This window comes from Mobula birostris, chromosome 15 (genome assembly GCF_030028105.1).
Source record: "Mobula birostris isolate sMobBir1 chromosome 15, sMobBir1.hap1, whole genome shotgun sequence".
NCBI lineage: Eukaryota > Metazoa > Chordata > Chondrichthyes > Myliobatiformes > Myliobatidae > Mobula > Mobula birostris.
The window spans coordinates 40960993-40979362 of record NC_092384.1 but is presented as its reverse complement, the minus strand read 5'-3'; the positions used below and the strand labels follow the sequence as shown (position 1 = coordinate 40979362).

Here is an 18370-nt window from a genome sequence, read left to right as displayed (position 1 = left end):
CACACAAAGTGCCGAGGAACTCAGGAGGTCAGGCAGCATCTATGAAGAGTGAAAAGCAGTTGATGTCCCTGGTCAAGACCCTTCGCCAGGACTGAAAAGGAAGGGAGAAGAACCCAGAATAAGAAATGCCCCCAGGTGAGGGGAGGGGAGGGAGTATAAGCAGGCAAGTGAAATCAGGATGAGTGGGAAGGTTAGTGGAGGGTGGAGAGGAGATGAAGTAAAAGCTGGGAGGTGATAGGTGGAAGAGGTAAAGGGTTCAGTCAAGGAAGAATCTGACAGGAGAGGATAGTAGTCCATAGGAGAAAGGGAAGGAGGAGGGTCATCAGAGGGGCATGATGGGCAGGTGAGGAGAAGGGGGGGGGGCGTGTGAGAGACGATCCAGAATGGGAATGGAGAAAGAAAGAAGAGGGAGTGAATTAGAAATTACTGAAAGTTAGAAAAATCAATGTTCAGGTCATCAGGTTGGAGGCTAGCCTGATGGAATATGAGGTGTAACTCCTTCACCTTGAGCTCCTAATCATGGCAGTAGAGGAGCACATGTCAGAATAGGAACGGGAAGTCACATTGAAATAGTTGGCCACTGGGAAATCCCACCTTTTGCAGCAGACAGAATGGAGGTCCTTGCCAAAGTGGGTCCCCTCCCCCCCCCACCCAATCTATGTCATGTCTCACTGGGAGCACCAGTCAGACTTGCAGGTGAAGTGTTGCCTCACCAGGAAGGACTGTCTGGTGCCCTGAATGCTGGTGAGGGAGGAGTTTTAGGGGCAGATGTAGCATCTGTCCCCATTGCAGGGAGAAGTGCCAGTGGGGAGGGTGGAGTGGACAAGCGAGTCACATAGGGAGCAATCCCTAGCGGAAGGTGGTGGGGGGGGGAAAATGTGTTGTTCAGTGGTAGGATCCCATTGTAGATAGTGGAAGTCATGTTATGCTGGCTACAGAGGCTTGTGGGGTGGTGCATTTCCTTTGTTTCCAGTCCTGATTATGAGTCTCAGCCTGAAACGTCAACTGTCTATTACCCCGCATAGATAGTACCTGACCTACTCTGAGTTCCTCCAGCACTTTGCATGCGCTGCTCAAGATTTCCAACAGTATGAGTACATAATTTATAGTTTGTGTTATTGTTTGCATGCAAATTCTAAAATAGTTGCCAACTATGGATAATCATAATATAAGAACCTGACCTCTAGACGCTGCTTTATGCTACTGAAACATTCCCGTTCAGTCAAATGTGCAGATTTTCTTTCTGTTATGTCACCCCTTTGAAGCTTTACAACATGTATAAGGGACTTTCCCCACTACAGACCAACAATACTGTAAGTGCTTCAATGGGTGCTTAATCTTCCCAAAGCCAGAATAAAATTGGGAACACTAATAAATTAAAATTGTACTTATATTTATTGTCAGTGGGAGTTTCAATTGGAGGCCAGGAAGTACACATAAGCAGCAAAACATATCTAGTAGAAATTTTAAGGATGCTGAAATTTAAAATACTCCTAATCGTTGGACATCTCTCTGGATATCTTAATTTTCCTTTCCTCTACTGGTGTTCATCTGTAGGCACACAGAGGGTTCCACTTTCAAAGCAGAATTCAACCTCAGTCCTGCATTTTTGCACTATTTCCAATTATAGCCCCTAGATGGCGTCAATGACCAGGAAATTAGCCTAATTTTGCTTCTCTAAATAGAAGCACTGATGCCAACTTCAATATTCATTAAATGTCAGACTCTGGTGGTCATTTCTAGATTTGCCAATACACATATAAACTACACAGGTGTTTGCAAAATCTGTAATTGTATTTTATTTTTAAAATGCACCTTATTATTTACCAATGAACTGGGCTTTATTGCAATTGTTTTAATTTAGAATGCTTGAAATCAAATAATTTATAATGAATATACGTTAGCTTTACCTTCTGGCCAGACCAAAGTCAATAATCTTGATTTGATTTCCTGTGGTGTTTACACACAAAATATTCTCTGGCTGTAGACAAAAGAAAGGCATTTTTGTAAAGTCACAGCTTCTGGTACGTGTAGGTGCCTCAGTCCAGACCATATACTCATAAATCATAGACGGGCAAGGTTAAAATGATCAAAATGTACTCCAATGTTTTACAAGAATTTTAATTCAATTTTTAAAAGTACTTATATATTTAGAGGTTATTTTATCGTTTGTATTTGTTGCCTTCATCTCCACCATTCCATTACCAATCAAGCAACCATTCTCCCTACCTCCAAGGACCTGTGTCTCCGTAGAGGCCTGCAGTGACCAACAATCTTATTATTACATCTCAAATGAATAAATGTGATTTAAAACTTGATGGTTGAAGAGAATTTTTATAAAGTTACACTTTGTTTAACTTAGTAAAATTACTGTTGATTACCAATAAACCATAACCAGATTACAGCCAAAGGTCAAAAACTGAAAATAAAAATGCAATCATGAACCACAAAGGGTTTTTTTTAAATTTCAATATTTTATTGCTAAATGGAGAGATGCAATTTTAAAAATATACCTTCAGGTCTAAATGCAGCACATACTGTTGATGTATGTATTGGATTCCTTCACAGATCTGCTTCACAAAGATGATGGTGTCCAATTCCGTGAGCTTATAGTTTTCATCAATGATTCGATCAAATAGTTCTCCACCTCCAACACTATAATCAATACAATGTTCTGATGTAAGTTAAGTTAACAACGCTTTCAATTAAACAGATATATTGCAAAGAAAACAGAATTTTGAAATAAAAGCAAACTTATTTAGAGTTTTGTTGTTAGAATTTAGTCTTGAGTTGTGGTTGTAAAACACTGACACTGGTTTTCCATTTCTCTTTCCTAATGATTTTCTTGAGAACTTCTTAATTTAATTTTTTGGATGCTGACAGAATTTATCACCTATTCCTAACTGCTCTTCGAACTGTATGCCTTGATTCAGCTGCGTTGTTAGACCTGGAGTCATGTATAGCACAGAATAGGGTAGGATGGTAAATTTCCTTCCTGTAGGGCATTAATGCACTTTAACTATTGGTACTAATGATTAGTTTAATTCCAGATTAGTAACTATATATTAAGGTTCAGAGTTTAGTCATTTATTCTTATCCTCGGGGGTAAAGTGCCTTTTACGTACACCTGAGAGAGAAGATAGGGCCTTAATTTAATTTCTCATCCATTATTATCATGCGCTTTCAGTACTGCAGTGAAATGTCAATAGAAATTCTAGCTCCAAGTCTCTTGAATAGGCTTGTCGCAGGCTGCTATCTCTGTCCTAATGTTGACAACTGTTTCAGGCAATTTTGATGCCTGAGCTAGAACATATGCAAAAAGTTAATTGCAGGTATCCATTAACCATGTATAAAGTGCTCTGCTATCAGCATTTGTGTACATCCACACAATGGAGTACTGACTGGAGTTTTGCTCTTCACTCCCTGATGCAACTATGACTAAATACTGAGAGATTTGAATGGTATGCAGCCTAGGGACTTAGTCATAAGTAGAGTCTTATTCATAAGTATCCTTATCACGAAAACAATTTAAAATAAACTCTCTTGTATCATTGAAAGGGTGCTGGTGAGGGTAATGCACAGTACTCACAGGGCACCCAGCTTAATCTTATCATTAAAATAACCCCACTGAGCTCTGTACATGAATTAAAAAATGTTGGGCAAGACTTGGGGAATCAAGTGCTCAGCACATGGAATAGGTGTTTGTGCCTAGCATTCTACTCCAGTATGTCATTATGGCCAGGGCTATGTAACAAAGTCAACTGGGGCTCAATTACCACTTCCAGGATAGTTCAATTCATTCTGAAAATGAAATGAGATTTTACTGAATTAACCTACTGACATGATTTCCGTATCTGGGGCACAAGGGATGGATGGTATCATCCCTGTGCAAATGCAGAGCAACATGGACAATATTGTCCTCAGCGTGCTCCTGTTTGACATCTATACATAACATGGTCACTTCAGTGAAGGATTGGACTAGAACATGTTCTAGGTAAGTATATTCTTTACTAGTATCCTTGATAACACACATAAAATGCTGGAGGAACTCAGCAGGTCAGGCTGCTTCCATGGAAATGAATAGATAGCTGAAATATTGGGCTGAGACGCTTTTCCAGGATTTCCAGATTCTGCACACTTCCTTGTGTTGATAATCAGTATCATTGGTACCTTGTACTGCACCAACCCTATCTTCATCCACCCTAATGTTGATCACAGTTCTCCAACCCTGGGATCATCCCACAACACTGAAAATTCCAGTCTCCATCCCACCACTCCCTCAAGAGATTGGTATCCAACAGCCATCCTGGACCTGATATTTGAAAGGAGTAAACACACTTTGGCCCCAAAAATATGCATAATAAACTCAATTATGACTGTGGCCACCAGCCTAATAAACTAGTTTTAAGGGAAGAATCAGTGATCAGCACATACATTTGTGGGCCCCCAGCTGCCGAACCCCACTCCTAAGGCTGCAGTAGAATTTTTAGGCCATAAACCTTAGTACTCATTTGATTCAGTTTCTCACAAAGGTTAGTAACAGACTATTAGCAAATATACACCCAGCAACCTCCCATTTTTATTTTTGTAACTACATGAATCATTCTGTGGGCAGTTCTTCAGGCTTCTGATTGTTTCTGCTAAGATTCATTGGAACAACTGTTCATCCTTCCCTGGAGATGAGGCAAAGATCCAACCTATGAAGGTTGAATCATATTCCCATCAAATTGCCACCAGTGAAACAGTAAATAGTATCAAAGCTTCACGCATTTCAAGCAATAATAAAATGCACTCAAAGTTCCTGTAAAGTGAAGAAACAACCATCCCAGACCATTCTAGGAGTTCTACCCCACACCCAGATGCTAAGGCATGAATTCATAAACAATTATCAATTGCGATATTAGAAGATAAGTTGTTCCCCAAGTCAATATTTCTGTTCTATTTACATGGCAAACAATTTCAGGAGGTTGGCGTGAATGACTTCAAAGTGCAAAGCACAAACAATGTCAGAATTGTAAAGTAATTTTCAGTGCAACTATTAAAACCACTTACTATTCCATAATCAAGGTGACGTTGTTCTTGGCTTCAAAGGCATCATAAAGCTGGATCAAGTTGACATGACTTAACTGATTCATGACAGATATTTCATTTTTAACTTCTTCCTAAACCAGAAGATAAATCAGATTAAGAACAAGATGTTTAGTAATAAGTGACACTTATTCTATAAATGGTATTTTCAATGGTGCCTATTTTTCAGTATGTTGATGTACATTTATAGGGCAAATCATCTGATACAACATTTTGCAGAATACTTTAACAGAGGGTGATGCTCCATCTAAATCCTTATTGAGTTAACATGGTTGAACCTCTGTTTGGTTGTTAAACCGGTCATTACTATCTTCAGGTTTTTTTTTCTGATTGGCTTCCCAAGTCTGTTGGTGCAAATGCACACAAGTTTTTGTGGTCTTGACAGATGTTTCCAAGATTCAGAAGCCTTCAGAAAGGCTTGGAAAGTGCTAACGGACTTCTTGCTAATTTCAAGACTTGGGAACAAGCTGTCGATAATGGATGCATTTCTGGATATACTTCTTGAAAATCAGCTTGGGGCAGGACAAGGTGCTGGAAGAGGGAGAGGGAATGAGAGTGTTGGTGCCTCCCAAGATGCTCAGGGAGCAATTCTCCTACCCGGATGTCAATGAAGCTTCAATGCCTCCTCCAGGATTTCCCTTAGTAAATCCTGCTGCCAGCTGCACCCATGCCTGAGGGGAGGCAAGAAATGTGTGGATGGATGACATGCAACAGTTTGTAACGTGACAGGGGTAGGAGGACAAACGTCATCCCCGTGAGAGAGAACAGCATGGGGCCACTGAGGCTCTGATCTTGGCAGCCTGCAGCAACTCTCTGCTCCAGTGCAGCACTGGGTAGGTGTAAGTGACCAGAGCGTCAGCCATCAAATACTGTATTATGAGTACGTAAAGGAGATTGGTCACCAGATACACATTGGAAAAGTTAGGATCCAACTTCTGTTTGAAACTCAGGTGTCAGGTTCCTCATTCTTCTTGACCTTTAATGCAGCCCTGTTGATATACCAAGCACTTCACTGTGTGTGCCTCCCAGCCATTTTCAATGGCCCCACTACTGAACGGAATGGCTGCTGGTAGCTTATGCCTGTATCACTGCATGCAAGTCTCACTGCAGTCCAGTCCTCTGAGCAATGCACAATGTTAACATCCAAGCTGCTGTCAGAAAGCGTGAAATGAATTGAATGTTAGTTGCTGTTCTTACTGTGGCCAAGTTGCAGTCCTGGATTTGTGGAGGAGGGAGGAACAATGTTTATGTTGACCTTTCTGGTGGTTTTCTCACTCATTGATAATGACAGTACCCTAGTCACTTTGGAACATCACCAAAAGATGGTTGATACAAGGCGTGCCCTCTTTCCCAATGTCAAATGAAATGCAGTGAGAAATCACCTAGATCAAGAACATGCTCCAGTGGAAGAGCTTACAATCTCCAGAGATCTGAATGATACCATCTGCCTTCACTACAGAAATTACTGTAGTCCAGTCCATTCAGAAAACTCATCTGGTCCAATGTTGCTGCTTCCAGTGATCTTCTCCTTCCTTATCTTCAAAAAGTTCTGAAGAGCAAAAATCTACCAATTCCTCTGTTAATTATGGGTTCAATACACTATTGTTTCCCAAAGTCACAAAACACTTTGGAGTACTTGTCAAGCACAGCTGACAGAACCTTCACGTTCCTCATGCCCATAGTCTCAAGGGCTTGGATGGCGGAAATTTTGTTAAGTGTATCCAAGTCAATTTTCTTAAGAAATATGGCCCTACAAGTGAGTGGGCAACACTTCACCCCTGAATGGGAAGTGACACAGGGTGTGGAGTGTCAGTAGGGGATCACGTTGGGACCAGTACCTTCATTCTATTATTTTAAAAATAATTACGGAAAAAGATAGGATTAGTCCATAAGTTGAAGTCTTAAACTGAGGCAAGGCTAATTTTAATGGAACAGGAACTTGCAAAAGTTGATTGGAAGAGGCAGTTAGCAGGTAAAGGGATGTCTGGCAAGCAGAAAGTTTATGAAAGTCAGATAGGCATAGTTCAGGGCCAACATGTTCCTGTTACAGTGAAGGGCAAGGCTGACAGGATTAGAGAACCCTAGCAAGAATTGGGATATTGAGGCACTGGTCAGGAAAATGAAGGAGGATTATGTCAGGAATCGGCAACTGATTCCAAGCAAAATCCCTTGAAGAGTGTAAGGGATGAAAAGACTACACAGTAAAGAAATCACTCAGCCACAATTCACAGTAAAAGCTGCAACAGTGGGCCTGGCCGTACGATGCCATTGACGGCAAACACCAGGTAAAAGGTAGGATGGCTCTTTAATTTATTATTTATATACTCAGAGATACGCACACCCTTCCCGCCCAGCGAGTGGCACTGTACAGAAGCCCACCTATTTAACACTAGCCTAATCAGAGGACAATTTACAATGACCAATTAACCTACCAACCGGCACATCTTTGGACTGTGGAAGGAAACCAGGGCACCTGGAAGAAACCCACTCAGTCACAGGGAGAACGTACAAATACCTTACAGGTGGCAATGGATTTAAACTCGGAACTCCAGAATGCTCCAGGCTGTAATAGCCTTGCACTTTGTCAATATTTACTCTCACCTGTGCCAACAAGTTGAGGCTAGGCAGTTCTCCAAGGAGAGGGGGAGAAAACATATGGAAGGGTTACACCATTTACTTTTATACTTCTACCTCTAGCCGAATATGGAAGAGCAGACAGCAAGCTGAGTGGCCTAACACTGGACTAAAGGAGCACTGGGTGTGCTCTTTCTCCATAAGGCTGAGGCATGATAAAAATGTCAAAACGATAAGAAAACTGACCTGTAAATAGTACTGAGTTTTCCAAGAGGAAACAACATTATTAGCAACATTAGGGTGGATGTGATGCTGGGATTTACACTCAGATAATGTAGTTCATTACATTAATGTTGGAGTAGGCCAATTAAGAAAACCAAGCAAGTGATGAAGCACAGACATGTAAAACAGAATCTATATCATCCAACAAACTTACAGCATCAAATACCACCAGGTTTCTGCAATTAAATTGAATGAAAGAAATGATAAGCAGGAATGAAAATTATTTGAAGCATGGAATTTACCCTCTCCTTTGGTCCTTTAACTTTAATTATTTTGGCAGCAAGTTCGAGGCCTGTTGTGGTTTCTGCACATTTATGAACCTGGCCAAATCGACCCCTGCCAATATAAAGAAATAAAAATGAATTTACATACAACGGGAAATCTTTGTACCATTTGCTAACATGATCTTTGTTAACAGCATCGCTATTATATGGTTAGGACAATGTTTCCAGGCCCACAGAGAGAATTTAACACCGCACAGAGGACGACGTCAGCGGTTGTCAACATGAGCCATATGCACCCCCACCCCCAGGACAATGCCGGATTTTGTAGGGGCCACAGGAGATTTTAACGCATTGGGCCCTGATAAGTTTACTGTTTAAATGAAATATTACTAAAATATATGAATGAAAAAGAAATGAACATGTGTAATTTAATTAAAAACCTGAATGAAATTAATGGAAAATATGCTAGATGATGCAAATGAGGCAGGAAAACAGCTTAGCCAGTTTGTGGGGGAGTTGCCGCACATCAGTTGTTATCTCTGCTCTTGCTTGACTGTACACAAATCACTGTTCACACCCTGCAAGGCAACCTGTTGAGCCCTGTTCCACATCCAACCACAAATCACTGATTATACAGTGAGCAGGCGGGTGTGTCTCTCTACCAAAACCCTTAAAAGGAAAAAACTGCAATCTCGCATCATGCAAGGAGACTATTATGGCCACTCTTCTTGGAAATCTCAAACTTTTCAGCTCAAATATTGGATGCTGCGAGTTGCTACAATTTCCCTCTCTGGCCACCCTTAAAATAGAAATGCAAGATGATGATCTGATTGTGTATCTTCATCATTTGAAGCAACCGCACTCTGATTATAGAATTCCAGGTCAGAGACCTTCTGGAGATGCATGTTCCAGATTGGGTGGTGGATCCATTTTTGGGGTGAATGTGAATGATGTTGACATCACATTGCAAGAACGTCTTATTGAGCTGCAGAGTGATATAACACCTCAAGCAAAATTCAAACACAGCAGGCAGAAGTTTCTGGATTACTAGTGATATTCAAAATGAGTTTCCACAGCTCAGGAAGAAAACAAAGTTATTTTTAATTGGATTTCCCAGTCCTTAGCTCGTTGAATGTGGTTTTAGTCAAGTTCTTCACCTGCTATCAAAAGCCCCTACTCATCTTGATGTTGTGAAAAGAGGAGATCTTCAATTATCTTTCATCAAGTTAGTTTTTCAAAAGTTTGCTAGTTTGTATCAGTAGCAAGGATCTCACTAAGTACCCAAAGTAACAATATTAAGTGTTTTTTTTCATTGCTGATCGGAAGAATATTATACAGTGTATAATATAAATAAAATATCCTATTCAGAGCTCTGAAATAGTTATATTTTTCATAGACACCTGTAACATTATATTTAGCATATAATACCTATAACCTGTTAAAACAGAAATATTGACTGTAATTTAGAATAATTGGTACAGCTCACCAAAAAACAACAGAGACGGGGGAGGATGGAGGCCACAAAGGCGGAGCTTAGGAGGGATAATGGTGCCTAACGGCGACTCCTTTCTTGCATTTTCAGAAACAGCTCTATCTCCATCTTTAATATCTCTATTTTTCCCTTTCAGGAAACCTGGAGATACACGCTGGCTACGGTTCTTTGCAGGAATGGAACCTGCACTCAGGATTTCATAACTGGCCATTGTTCGGCATGCCAAGGGCTTGGCCTAAGAGCTCTACTCGTCTTCGGAGGACCGAGTCTTCGTGGCTCTGGAGACGGGGGGAATCAGAGGTCGGTGTCCGAGCAGAAGACTGGTCTGTAATGGGAGATGGAAGACCTAAGGCTGTGTGCCCAGAGACCCGAGATCTTTGGGCACTGAGCTCGGAAAAAGCGATGCAACGGACTTTTAACATCGTAAACCAGTGAGTTGTTCATTATGTTTCCCCTCTCACTGTGAAACGGAGACATCCCTTTCTCTCTTATTAGGGAGAGAGAGAGAGGCTGTGGTATGTCGAATGCCAGGCGAACAAGTAGTCTTTGGAGTACTGCGAGTCTGTGTCTTTGCTGTTGCCTTGCTCACCCTTCAGTGCTCGGTGGCGGGTTCTGATGCTTTTTTTTGCCGGTGACGGCGAGGGGGGATTGTTGCTTGCTGCCGCTTACACATGGGAAGGAGAGGAGCTGGGGGGGGCACTTTGGGGCTCTAACATTTAACTGGTATTCATTCTTTGGAGGCACTCCTCTATTTTCATGGATGATTGTGAAGAAAAAGCATTTCCGGATGTATATTGCATATATTTTTCTGACATTAAATGTACCTTTGAAACTTTGAAACAAAGGTAAATAAAAGTCAGAAGTGGGTCACAAGCAGAAAAAGGTTGAGAACCATTGAATTACATTATTGTAAATTTGGTAGAAATTGGCCAATGTTGAAAAATACCATTGGAAAAGCTGGGGTAGGCGCGGAACAGTGGAATACAAAACTGCTACTTAAATTAAAATTTCTGTTCTGTTGAATAGCCTAGTGGATACAACCTGTGTTGCATAATATTATTTAAAAACATTTTAAAAATAAATGTATCTGGTAACATCTTACTCCCAGTTATTAGTAGTTTGCTAACACAGGAGATTCAGCAGATGCTACAGATCCAGAGCAACACACACAAAATGCTGGATGAATTCAACAGGTCAGGCAGTATCTATGGAAATTTAGTTTATTGTCTTCTTCAGTTGGAGCAACTTTTCTTGGTGGAATGAGGTTCAGTTAGTAGTGTCAACTCTCCCAGCTTGCTATTCTAAAACTGAGATCTAGCAGACTATTTTAGGTTCCAGTAGGTGAGGAAGGTGGCAAAAGATTTTTTCTTCAATTAATATCTACATATTAACAGAAGTTACTACTTAGTTCCAGGCCTCCTTGACTCCTTCTTAACTCAGGGATTGAAAAAGTTCAATATAATTGTAAAACGATTATTAATATTTTACCATGAATTCCTGAGAAGTGACTGAATGTGGTGTGATGGGAAACAAGACTGAAAAAAACAATTCTGTTCTCGATCAATAACAAAATCATTTAACATATCTGTACTTGACACAATGGATGTAAAAATATTGTGCAATTTAATAATCCTTCTACATATATTTTTAAACAGTGATTTCTGGGATTACTTTCCTCAATGAAATTGTTATTTAATAATTACATTGCTATCAAACTGCTTCGTAGTCATGTCTTCTTCAGCAACTTATTCATCAGTAGTTGACCAAACTCTGAAAAAAGTTATCTGAAAAATCGAGGAACACCTACCCTCCTAACACCTCTTCCTGGTGAACAGTGTATATGGAGGCTACTTGAATTTGTCTGGTGGTCACAATGCGATGACTGAAAGGGGCTGGTGGTGATGGACTATCATCTGAAAAAGAAAATCAGAACTTCAAAACAGGCATTACAAGTGGTTTCAGAAATAATATTGAAAGTGAAGTGCGTTGGAAGTGATAGCTAGTTTCTGACAAGTCAACTCACCAATAATGGTTTTGAAATCTTCTGACTTTTCAACACCTTCTTTTGTTTTCTCTGCTTTGGATGTGGTGTCTGTGGAATCTGTTTCTCCCTTTGCCAAATCATTCACTTTGTCAGGTTCTTTGCTGGCTCTCTGGGACTCTTCAGAATCTTTTGATTCACTACCTTTTTGTGGATCACAGTAGTTTTCTGTTTTATTCTGACAACCCTGAATGTTTCCCTCACTTTTCTGACCTGATTGGGTTTTGATGCCTTGTGAAGCTTTTTCCTGGTTTTCAGACTGTTCGGAAGGTTTGCTGACTCTTACATCTGCTGCTGCCGTGATGGGTTTTGTTCTCTTTGCCGACTTTTGCCATAAATCAGGTTTTGTGATGTCTGTGGGCTTTTGCTGTTCATCGAGCTTTTTGAGGGATTCCTTCGGCTCTTTAAGATTTATAGGCTCATTTTCTTTGGTGACCTTAATGCCCAGATTCACTGTCTCAGTAGGCTTGGATGGCCTTCCCTTTATTGAGCCAGAAGTCCTGTAAAATAGTTGCAGCACAGCATAAAGAGCAGTGTTTCCAATGATTTACACAGAAGTAAATCCTGATTTTCTTTCTGTATTTAAGAGGTCCTGAGATAATACATAAAAGGAAGCATGTATGCAGGCTGGAGGGGGGGAGGGTAATAGAATTACCTCATTTGAAGACAATTTCTCTCTTAATAAACACCCTTAGTCAGTTTTTCATATAATATTAGAAATGTTTTTTAAACAAAATTAAAATTCTTTGATACCAACACAACCTGTATATGCCTTTTTGAACAGTAGAGTATAAAATGCATAACGAAGCATTAGAATATGGTAACAGTATTGCTTAGACTTGCCTGTTTTATTTCTGGTTGCTGAGATATATGAAAGATACCAGAGAAAGCGGCTGAGGCGGATGCAATAGGCAATTTAATGCACTTGGGTCAGTACATAGAAGGGTGGTGCTTAGAGGGTTGTGGGTTGAACCTATGGAATTGGGACAAGCCAGGTAGACACAGTGGCCAGCATGGACTGGTTGGGACAAATAGCCTGTATCCATGCTGTATTCCTCTAGGACTCTATATTGGAGATGGCACAGAAAAGAGCCACCAAACTAAGGATATCAGTAAATGACAAAAGGTTGAATAAACAGGAAGCTGTGTCTTGCAAACAAGATATCAAAGAGATTGGCCTGAAATGTGTTGCTCTGGCAATATTGCTGATGAGTCAGTGGAATTCCTCATCTTCAATTGGTGAAATCACACCACAATTAGCAATCAAGGCAATTAGCAGACGAAGAAGAAAGATAAATGAGAGGCCAGGACCCAGAGAGCTAGTGGCTGAAACACATCTAATTTATTGGGGCTTTCCTCTTGATCTGGAATTCACTACCTGAAAGATGGTTGGAAGCCAATTCAATTGTCCCATTCAGAAGGGAATTGTTCACAGAGTAAAACTAGAAACACTAAGGAAATGAGCCAGGGAATGGATCTAACTAGATTATCCTTGTAGAGAACTCAAGCAAGTTCAGTGGTTTGAGTGGTCTCCGTCCACATATAAATGCTTCTATCATACTAATATCTGGTTAATTAGCTTCAAATTTATGAGTCATGACCCCATTCTGATAAGGTGGGCATGGGTCGTAAAACATGGAGAATAGATAGGCAGGTTTTAATTGATTAAAGTGTTTCTACTGCATCATAATTATATATAACAGTTTTCAATTCATAGGGTCACTTCCAGAATAACATGCAATTGCTTAGCCATTCATTATTCATCTTCAGTATTCACACAAGTACCCAAATTCAATAAATATTAATATGCCATCAATTAGAAGAAAATTGGAGCATGCTTGGAAATCAAAACCTCTGCATGTATTACTTCATTAAGTTTAAAGGTTTCAGTGAAACTCCTAGAATAACTTATTAAAATTATTAATCCTAGACAGCCTGCTGTGCAACTAAATACCGACCCAGGCCATCTAGGGCTTGCTACATTAACTCTAAATGTGGCAGCAGTAGTAGTGCCCATTCAGCAGAGTCAAACTCCCTTCGTATCTTAACGAGATGCAGTGCTACAATCATCTACTTAATTTAAGCTATTTATATTTTCATTGGATCTTGGTGGAATCACACTTAACTATAAGCAAATTGTGCTGGCGCATGGCCAAGTGGTTAAGGCGCTCATCTAGTGATTTGAAGGTCGCTAGTTCAAGCCTTGGCTGAGGCAGTGTGTGTGTCCTTGAGCAAGGCACTTAATCACACAGTGCTCTGCGACGACAGCGGTGCCAAGCTGTATGGGTCCTAATGCCCTTCCCTTGGACAACATTGGTGTCATGGAGAGGGGAGACTTGCAGCATGGGCAACTGCTGGTCTTCCATACAACCTTGCCCAGGCCTGCGCCCTGGAAACCTTCAAAGGCGCAAATCCATGGTCTCATGAGACTAACGGATGCCTATTATTATTATAAACAAATTATGTCATCGCGATCATAATGAGCAAAGTCAGCCCGAAACATCGACTATCTATTCATTTCCACAGAGGCTGCCTGACCTGCTAATTTCTCCAGCATTTTGAGTGTGTGTTGCTTTGGAATTTTCCAGGAAGGCAAGCACAATAATATCAGTAGGTGCTGTAGATGACGGAAGTGTGCAGCAAACCAGTTCTAATGTCTTATAGAGGGTCACGGTAGTTCAGCGAATGAAAAGGGTAAAATGGAATATCGTAATTTTGTTGATAAGAATTGAACATGAAGACATAGATTAAGATTGTCAAAATTATATTTCACGTCCTATTTTTTTTGCTACACTGGGAATGGTAAACAGATGGAATAGATTAATTAGAAAATTGTGCAGACAGAAATCCAAGAATCTTTAAAGGATGCTACAATCAGGGAATTTTCTGAATTTTGCAATAAAAGAAAAAAATGTGGCCTGATAGTATCTCCAGACTAATTAAGTAAAGATGACTTGTTGTGAACAATCTGTTTTAAAAAATCAAAAAGGGACTTGGTTATGACAGAATCTTTTGTAGGTAACAGAAGTCCCAACAATAAGAAGCACAATGCTACACACACAAAATGATGGAGGAACTCAGCAGGCCAGATAGCATTATGGAAAAAAATACAGTCAACATTTCAGGCTGAAACCCTTTATCAGGGTTATTGTTCATTTAGATTATAGTCATTTTTATTCCATCTGACCTGTTCCATCCAATTTTTTTTAGATACCTTAGTTTAGGGTTAACTAGAGAAACAAACATAAAAGAGCCAAGGACATAAACTAGATTGACAAGTTATGATGATTTAATTGTTACCTCTCTGGAAGCAATGTAGAGCTTTCAACAAACTTTGACTGGTCAGTTTCCAAAATGATCTCTGGAGCTTCTGTCCTAATTGCAACCTTTGTCTTATCCTTTTCCTTTCCCTCACTTCCCTCAGTTCTCTGCACTTGATATTCCTCGTTCTTTGTGCTTGTTTTAGTCATTTCTTTCCGGTGGTCTTCTGTTGATTTCTGACTCTGTGTGCATTCTTTACTTTCCTTCACTCCTCTTGACGCAAGACATGCCTTTTTCTTGCCAGCGACCCCAGAATTATCTGTCGTCACAGGAGCTCCTTGCGGGTCAACGCATCCCAAATCCTTGTGCTTGGTTGTAGTCTCTGAGGGCTGATGTGGGGGGGTTCCTTCTTTACAATGAAGCCTTGCCTGTCCTTCAGTTAGGACAATGCTCTCTGCATCTTTTAGTTTCTGGCTGTCTTCACATTCATTGCTCCCTGAGTAAGAAATGTTCAACAAAATATACTTCATTTCGTTAATAAACAATATGATCATATTATGGTTATTTAAGATTATACAGAGAGATTGTTATCCAATGTGGATAATTGGCTTCAATGTGGATATATGGTTTCAACATCACTAGTTGGATTTCCATTCAATTCTGCAACGATTCTAAAGGTGAAATTAAAGAAACATATTTTGGAATGTAATCTAAGGAAATGAAAGAGACAGCAGAAAAGTTGAAACATACTGTATATCTGGTGAAAGTGGGCTATGCTGACTTAGCAGCTTTATCAAAATCAATTTCACTGAGAGTTTTGTATTAAACAATGGATAAAGGGTACAGGATTTAACTGGGGCTTGGAATATTTATAGGCAGGTTATATATTTTTATGCATTTCTGAGCACTTAAGTACATGGCTGGCAAGCTCAGTATTTATTGCACATCCCCCTTTGCCCCTGAACAGCACAGCTTTCTAGAACATTTTAGAAATCATTTTCGGAGTCAATCATGTTGCTGAGGTTCTGGAATCACACAAGGGCGAATCTGAGTAGGGATGGTGTATTTCTTCCACATGAGATCAGTGAAACTTATAAGGGAAGAGGAGTCTACTCTCTCATTCTAGTGACCTGCACTTGCTCAGTACCATAAAGACTTTGTCGAATGGGGAGATGAGCCATTCATTGCAGAGACGAGTCCCTGACCTGGTCTAAGAGCTGGGCATTTACATTGACTTTTAGAGTTGCACAGACACTTATTTCATACTTTATATTTCTCAGGACTTACAAGGAAGCCATTCAACCAATCAAGTCCATGCATCCACTCCACAACTCCATTTATTTCCTTGTCATAATATAACTCCTTTGATTTATGACTTGGACAGAGAAGTGCTGGTCAATTTAAAGCACCACTGTCTACAATGCTCAGTTTCAAGATGAAGCACAAGACCTGATTTAAAGATTTATCTTAATTCAGTATACAATGGTTAATAAATTTCAGATAAAATTAATAAAAGATGGGAAAACAGTTGTGTAAGAATGTATGTATGGTTTAAAGAGATGAATTTCCCCTCTAGGATAGACTCCAAATTGTAATGGTAAGAGGATCTCAGCTGTGGCCATGATGAACTCTAGGGAGTTGTGGTTAAGCTTTTGCATTTGGAGACAAACAAACCTGATCTTAGGTCTTGTCTGTAATTTTTATGTGTTTAATTTATTTAGAGATGGAGTGCAGAACAGGACCTTCCGACCCTTCAAACCACATCACCCAGCAACCCCAATTTTTAACCCTAGCCTAATCATGGGACAAGTTACGATGACCAATTAACCTACTAACCAGTCTGTCTTTGGACTTTGGGAGGAAACCAGAGGACCCAGAGAAAACTCACGCATTCCACAGGGAGGGCATGCTGATTCCTTACAGAAGACTTGGGAGTTGAACTCTGAACTCTGGCACCCCACGCATTGCGCTTATCACTACATTGCCATGACACAACGATTAACAGGAAGGAATAGGAATATTCATCTATGCTGTTTTCCAACATTACAACAAAGTTAGCCATTTCCCTAATGCCATTTTGAACATTCATGGCAATTTCAAAAGGGTATTGGTAGACTTCATCATGTACATTGACTGTGTAAATGCCTGCACTTTTGGAGCCCTATACTGTATCCGCACGCACCTTCTATGTATAAATGTCAAAGTCAGGATGATCAAAACTCACGGATTCTCTACATTCTTGATTTCTGCAAGGCAATTGTAAGTGGTAAAATAGCAGATTTTGCTCATTTCAGGAGAGTTAACCTCAGGGATCCCAAGACAAGGCTGATGCTGTCCCTGAGAACATTACAGATCCTTTGCAACACACATAAAATGCTTGAGAAACTTAGCGGGCCAGGCAGCATCAATGAAAAAGGGCAAACAGTCGACGCTTTGGGTCTCAGCCTGAAGCATTTACTGTTTACTTTTTTCCATAGATGCTACCTGGCCTGCTGACCCTAAGACATAGGAGCAGTTTTGGGCCATCTGGCCCATCGTGTCTGCTCCACCATTCAATCATGGCTGATCCTTTTCTCCCCCTCCTCAGCCCCACTCCCTGGCCTTCTCTCCGTAACATTTGATGCCGTGTCCAATCATGAACGTATCGATCTCTGCCTTAAATAAACCCAACGACCCAGCCTCCACATCTGCTTGTGGTAACAAATTCCTCAAATTCACCACCCTCTGGCTAAAAAAATTTCTCTGCATTTCTGTTTTAAGTGAACACCCCTCTATCCTGAGTCTCTGCTCTCTTGTCCTAGAATCCCCAATCATGGGAGACATCCTTTCTACATCTACTCTGTCTAGGTCTTTCAACATTCAATGAGATCCCCCAACATCCTTCTAGCGAGTACAGACCCAGAGCCATCAACTGTTCCTCACATGATAACCCTTTCATTCCCACAACCGCCACTGAACCCTCTCTAATGTCAGTGCATCTTTTCTGAGATAAGGAACCCAAAGCTGTTTATACTTCTCAAGGTGAGGGCTCACCAGTGCCTTATAAAGCCTCAACATCACATCCATGCCCTTGTATTCTAGACCTCTTGAAATGAATGCTAACATTGCATTTTCTTTCCTCACCATCAACTCTACCTGCATGTTAACCTTTAGGGTGTTCTGTACAAAAACTCTCAAGTCCCTTTGCATCTCAGATTTTTGGATTTTCACCCCGCTTAGAAAATAGTCCACACATTTATTTCTTCTACCAAAGTGCATGACTATGCATTTTCCAACATTGTATTTACTTGCCACTATCTTGCCCATTCTCCTAATCTGTCTAAGTCCTTCTGTGGCCTTCCTGTTTCCTCAACACTACTTGCCCCTCCACCAATCTTCATATCATCTGCAAGCTTGGCAACTAACATC

At 40.4% G+C, this 18370-nt stretch overlaps 1 protein-coding gene across 4 annotated transcripts in view; it reads right to left on the bottom strand.

Moving 5' to 3' along the window:
- mylk3 (myosin light chain kinase 3) overlaps positions 1-18370 on the bottom strand; it is a 95504-nt gene that overhangs the window by 22650 nt on the left and 54484 nt on the right. For all 4 annotated transcript variants that reach the window (XM_072279649.1, XM_072279646.1, XM_072279647.1 and 1 more), the window contains exons 3-9: positions 15002-15458; positions 11684-12201; positions 11468-11573; positions 8187-8280; positions 5053-5162; positions 2514-2655; positions 1911-1981 (exon numbers count right to left, since the gene is read on the bottom strand). In XM_072279649.1, the coding sequence (XP_072135750.1) occupies positions 1911-1981; positions 2514-2655; positions 5053-5162; positions 8187-8280; positions 11468-11573; positions 11684-12201; positions 15002-15458 (1498 nt within the window). The remainder of the gene's footprint in view (positions 1-1910; positions 1982-2513; positions 2656-5052; positions 5163-8186; positions 8281-11467; positions 11574-11683; positions 12202-15001; positions 15459-18370) is intronic.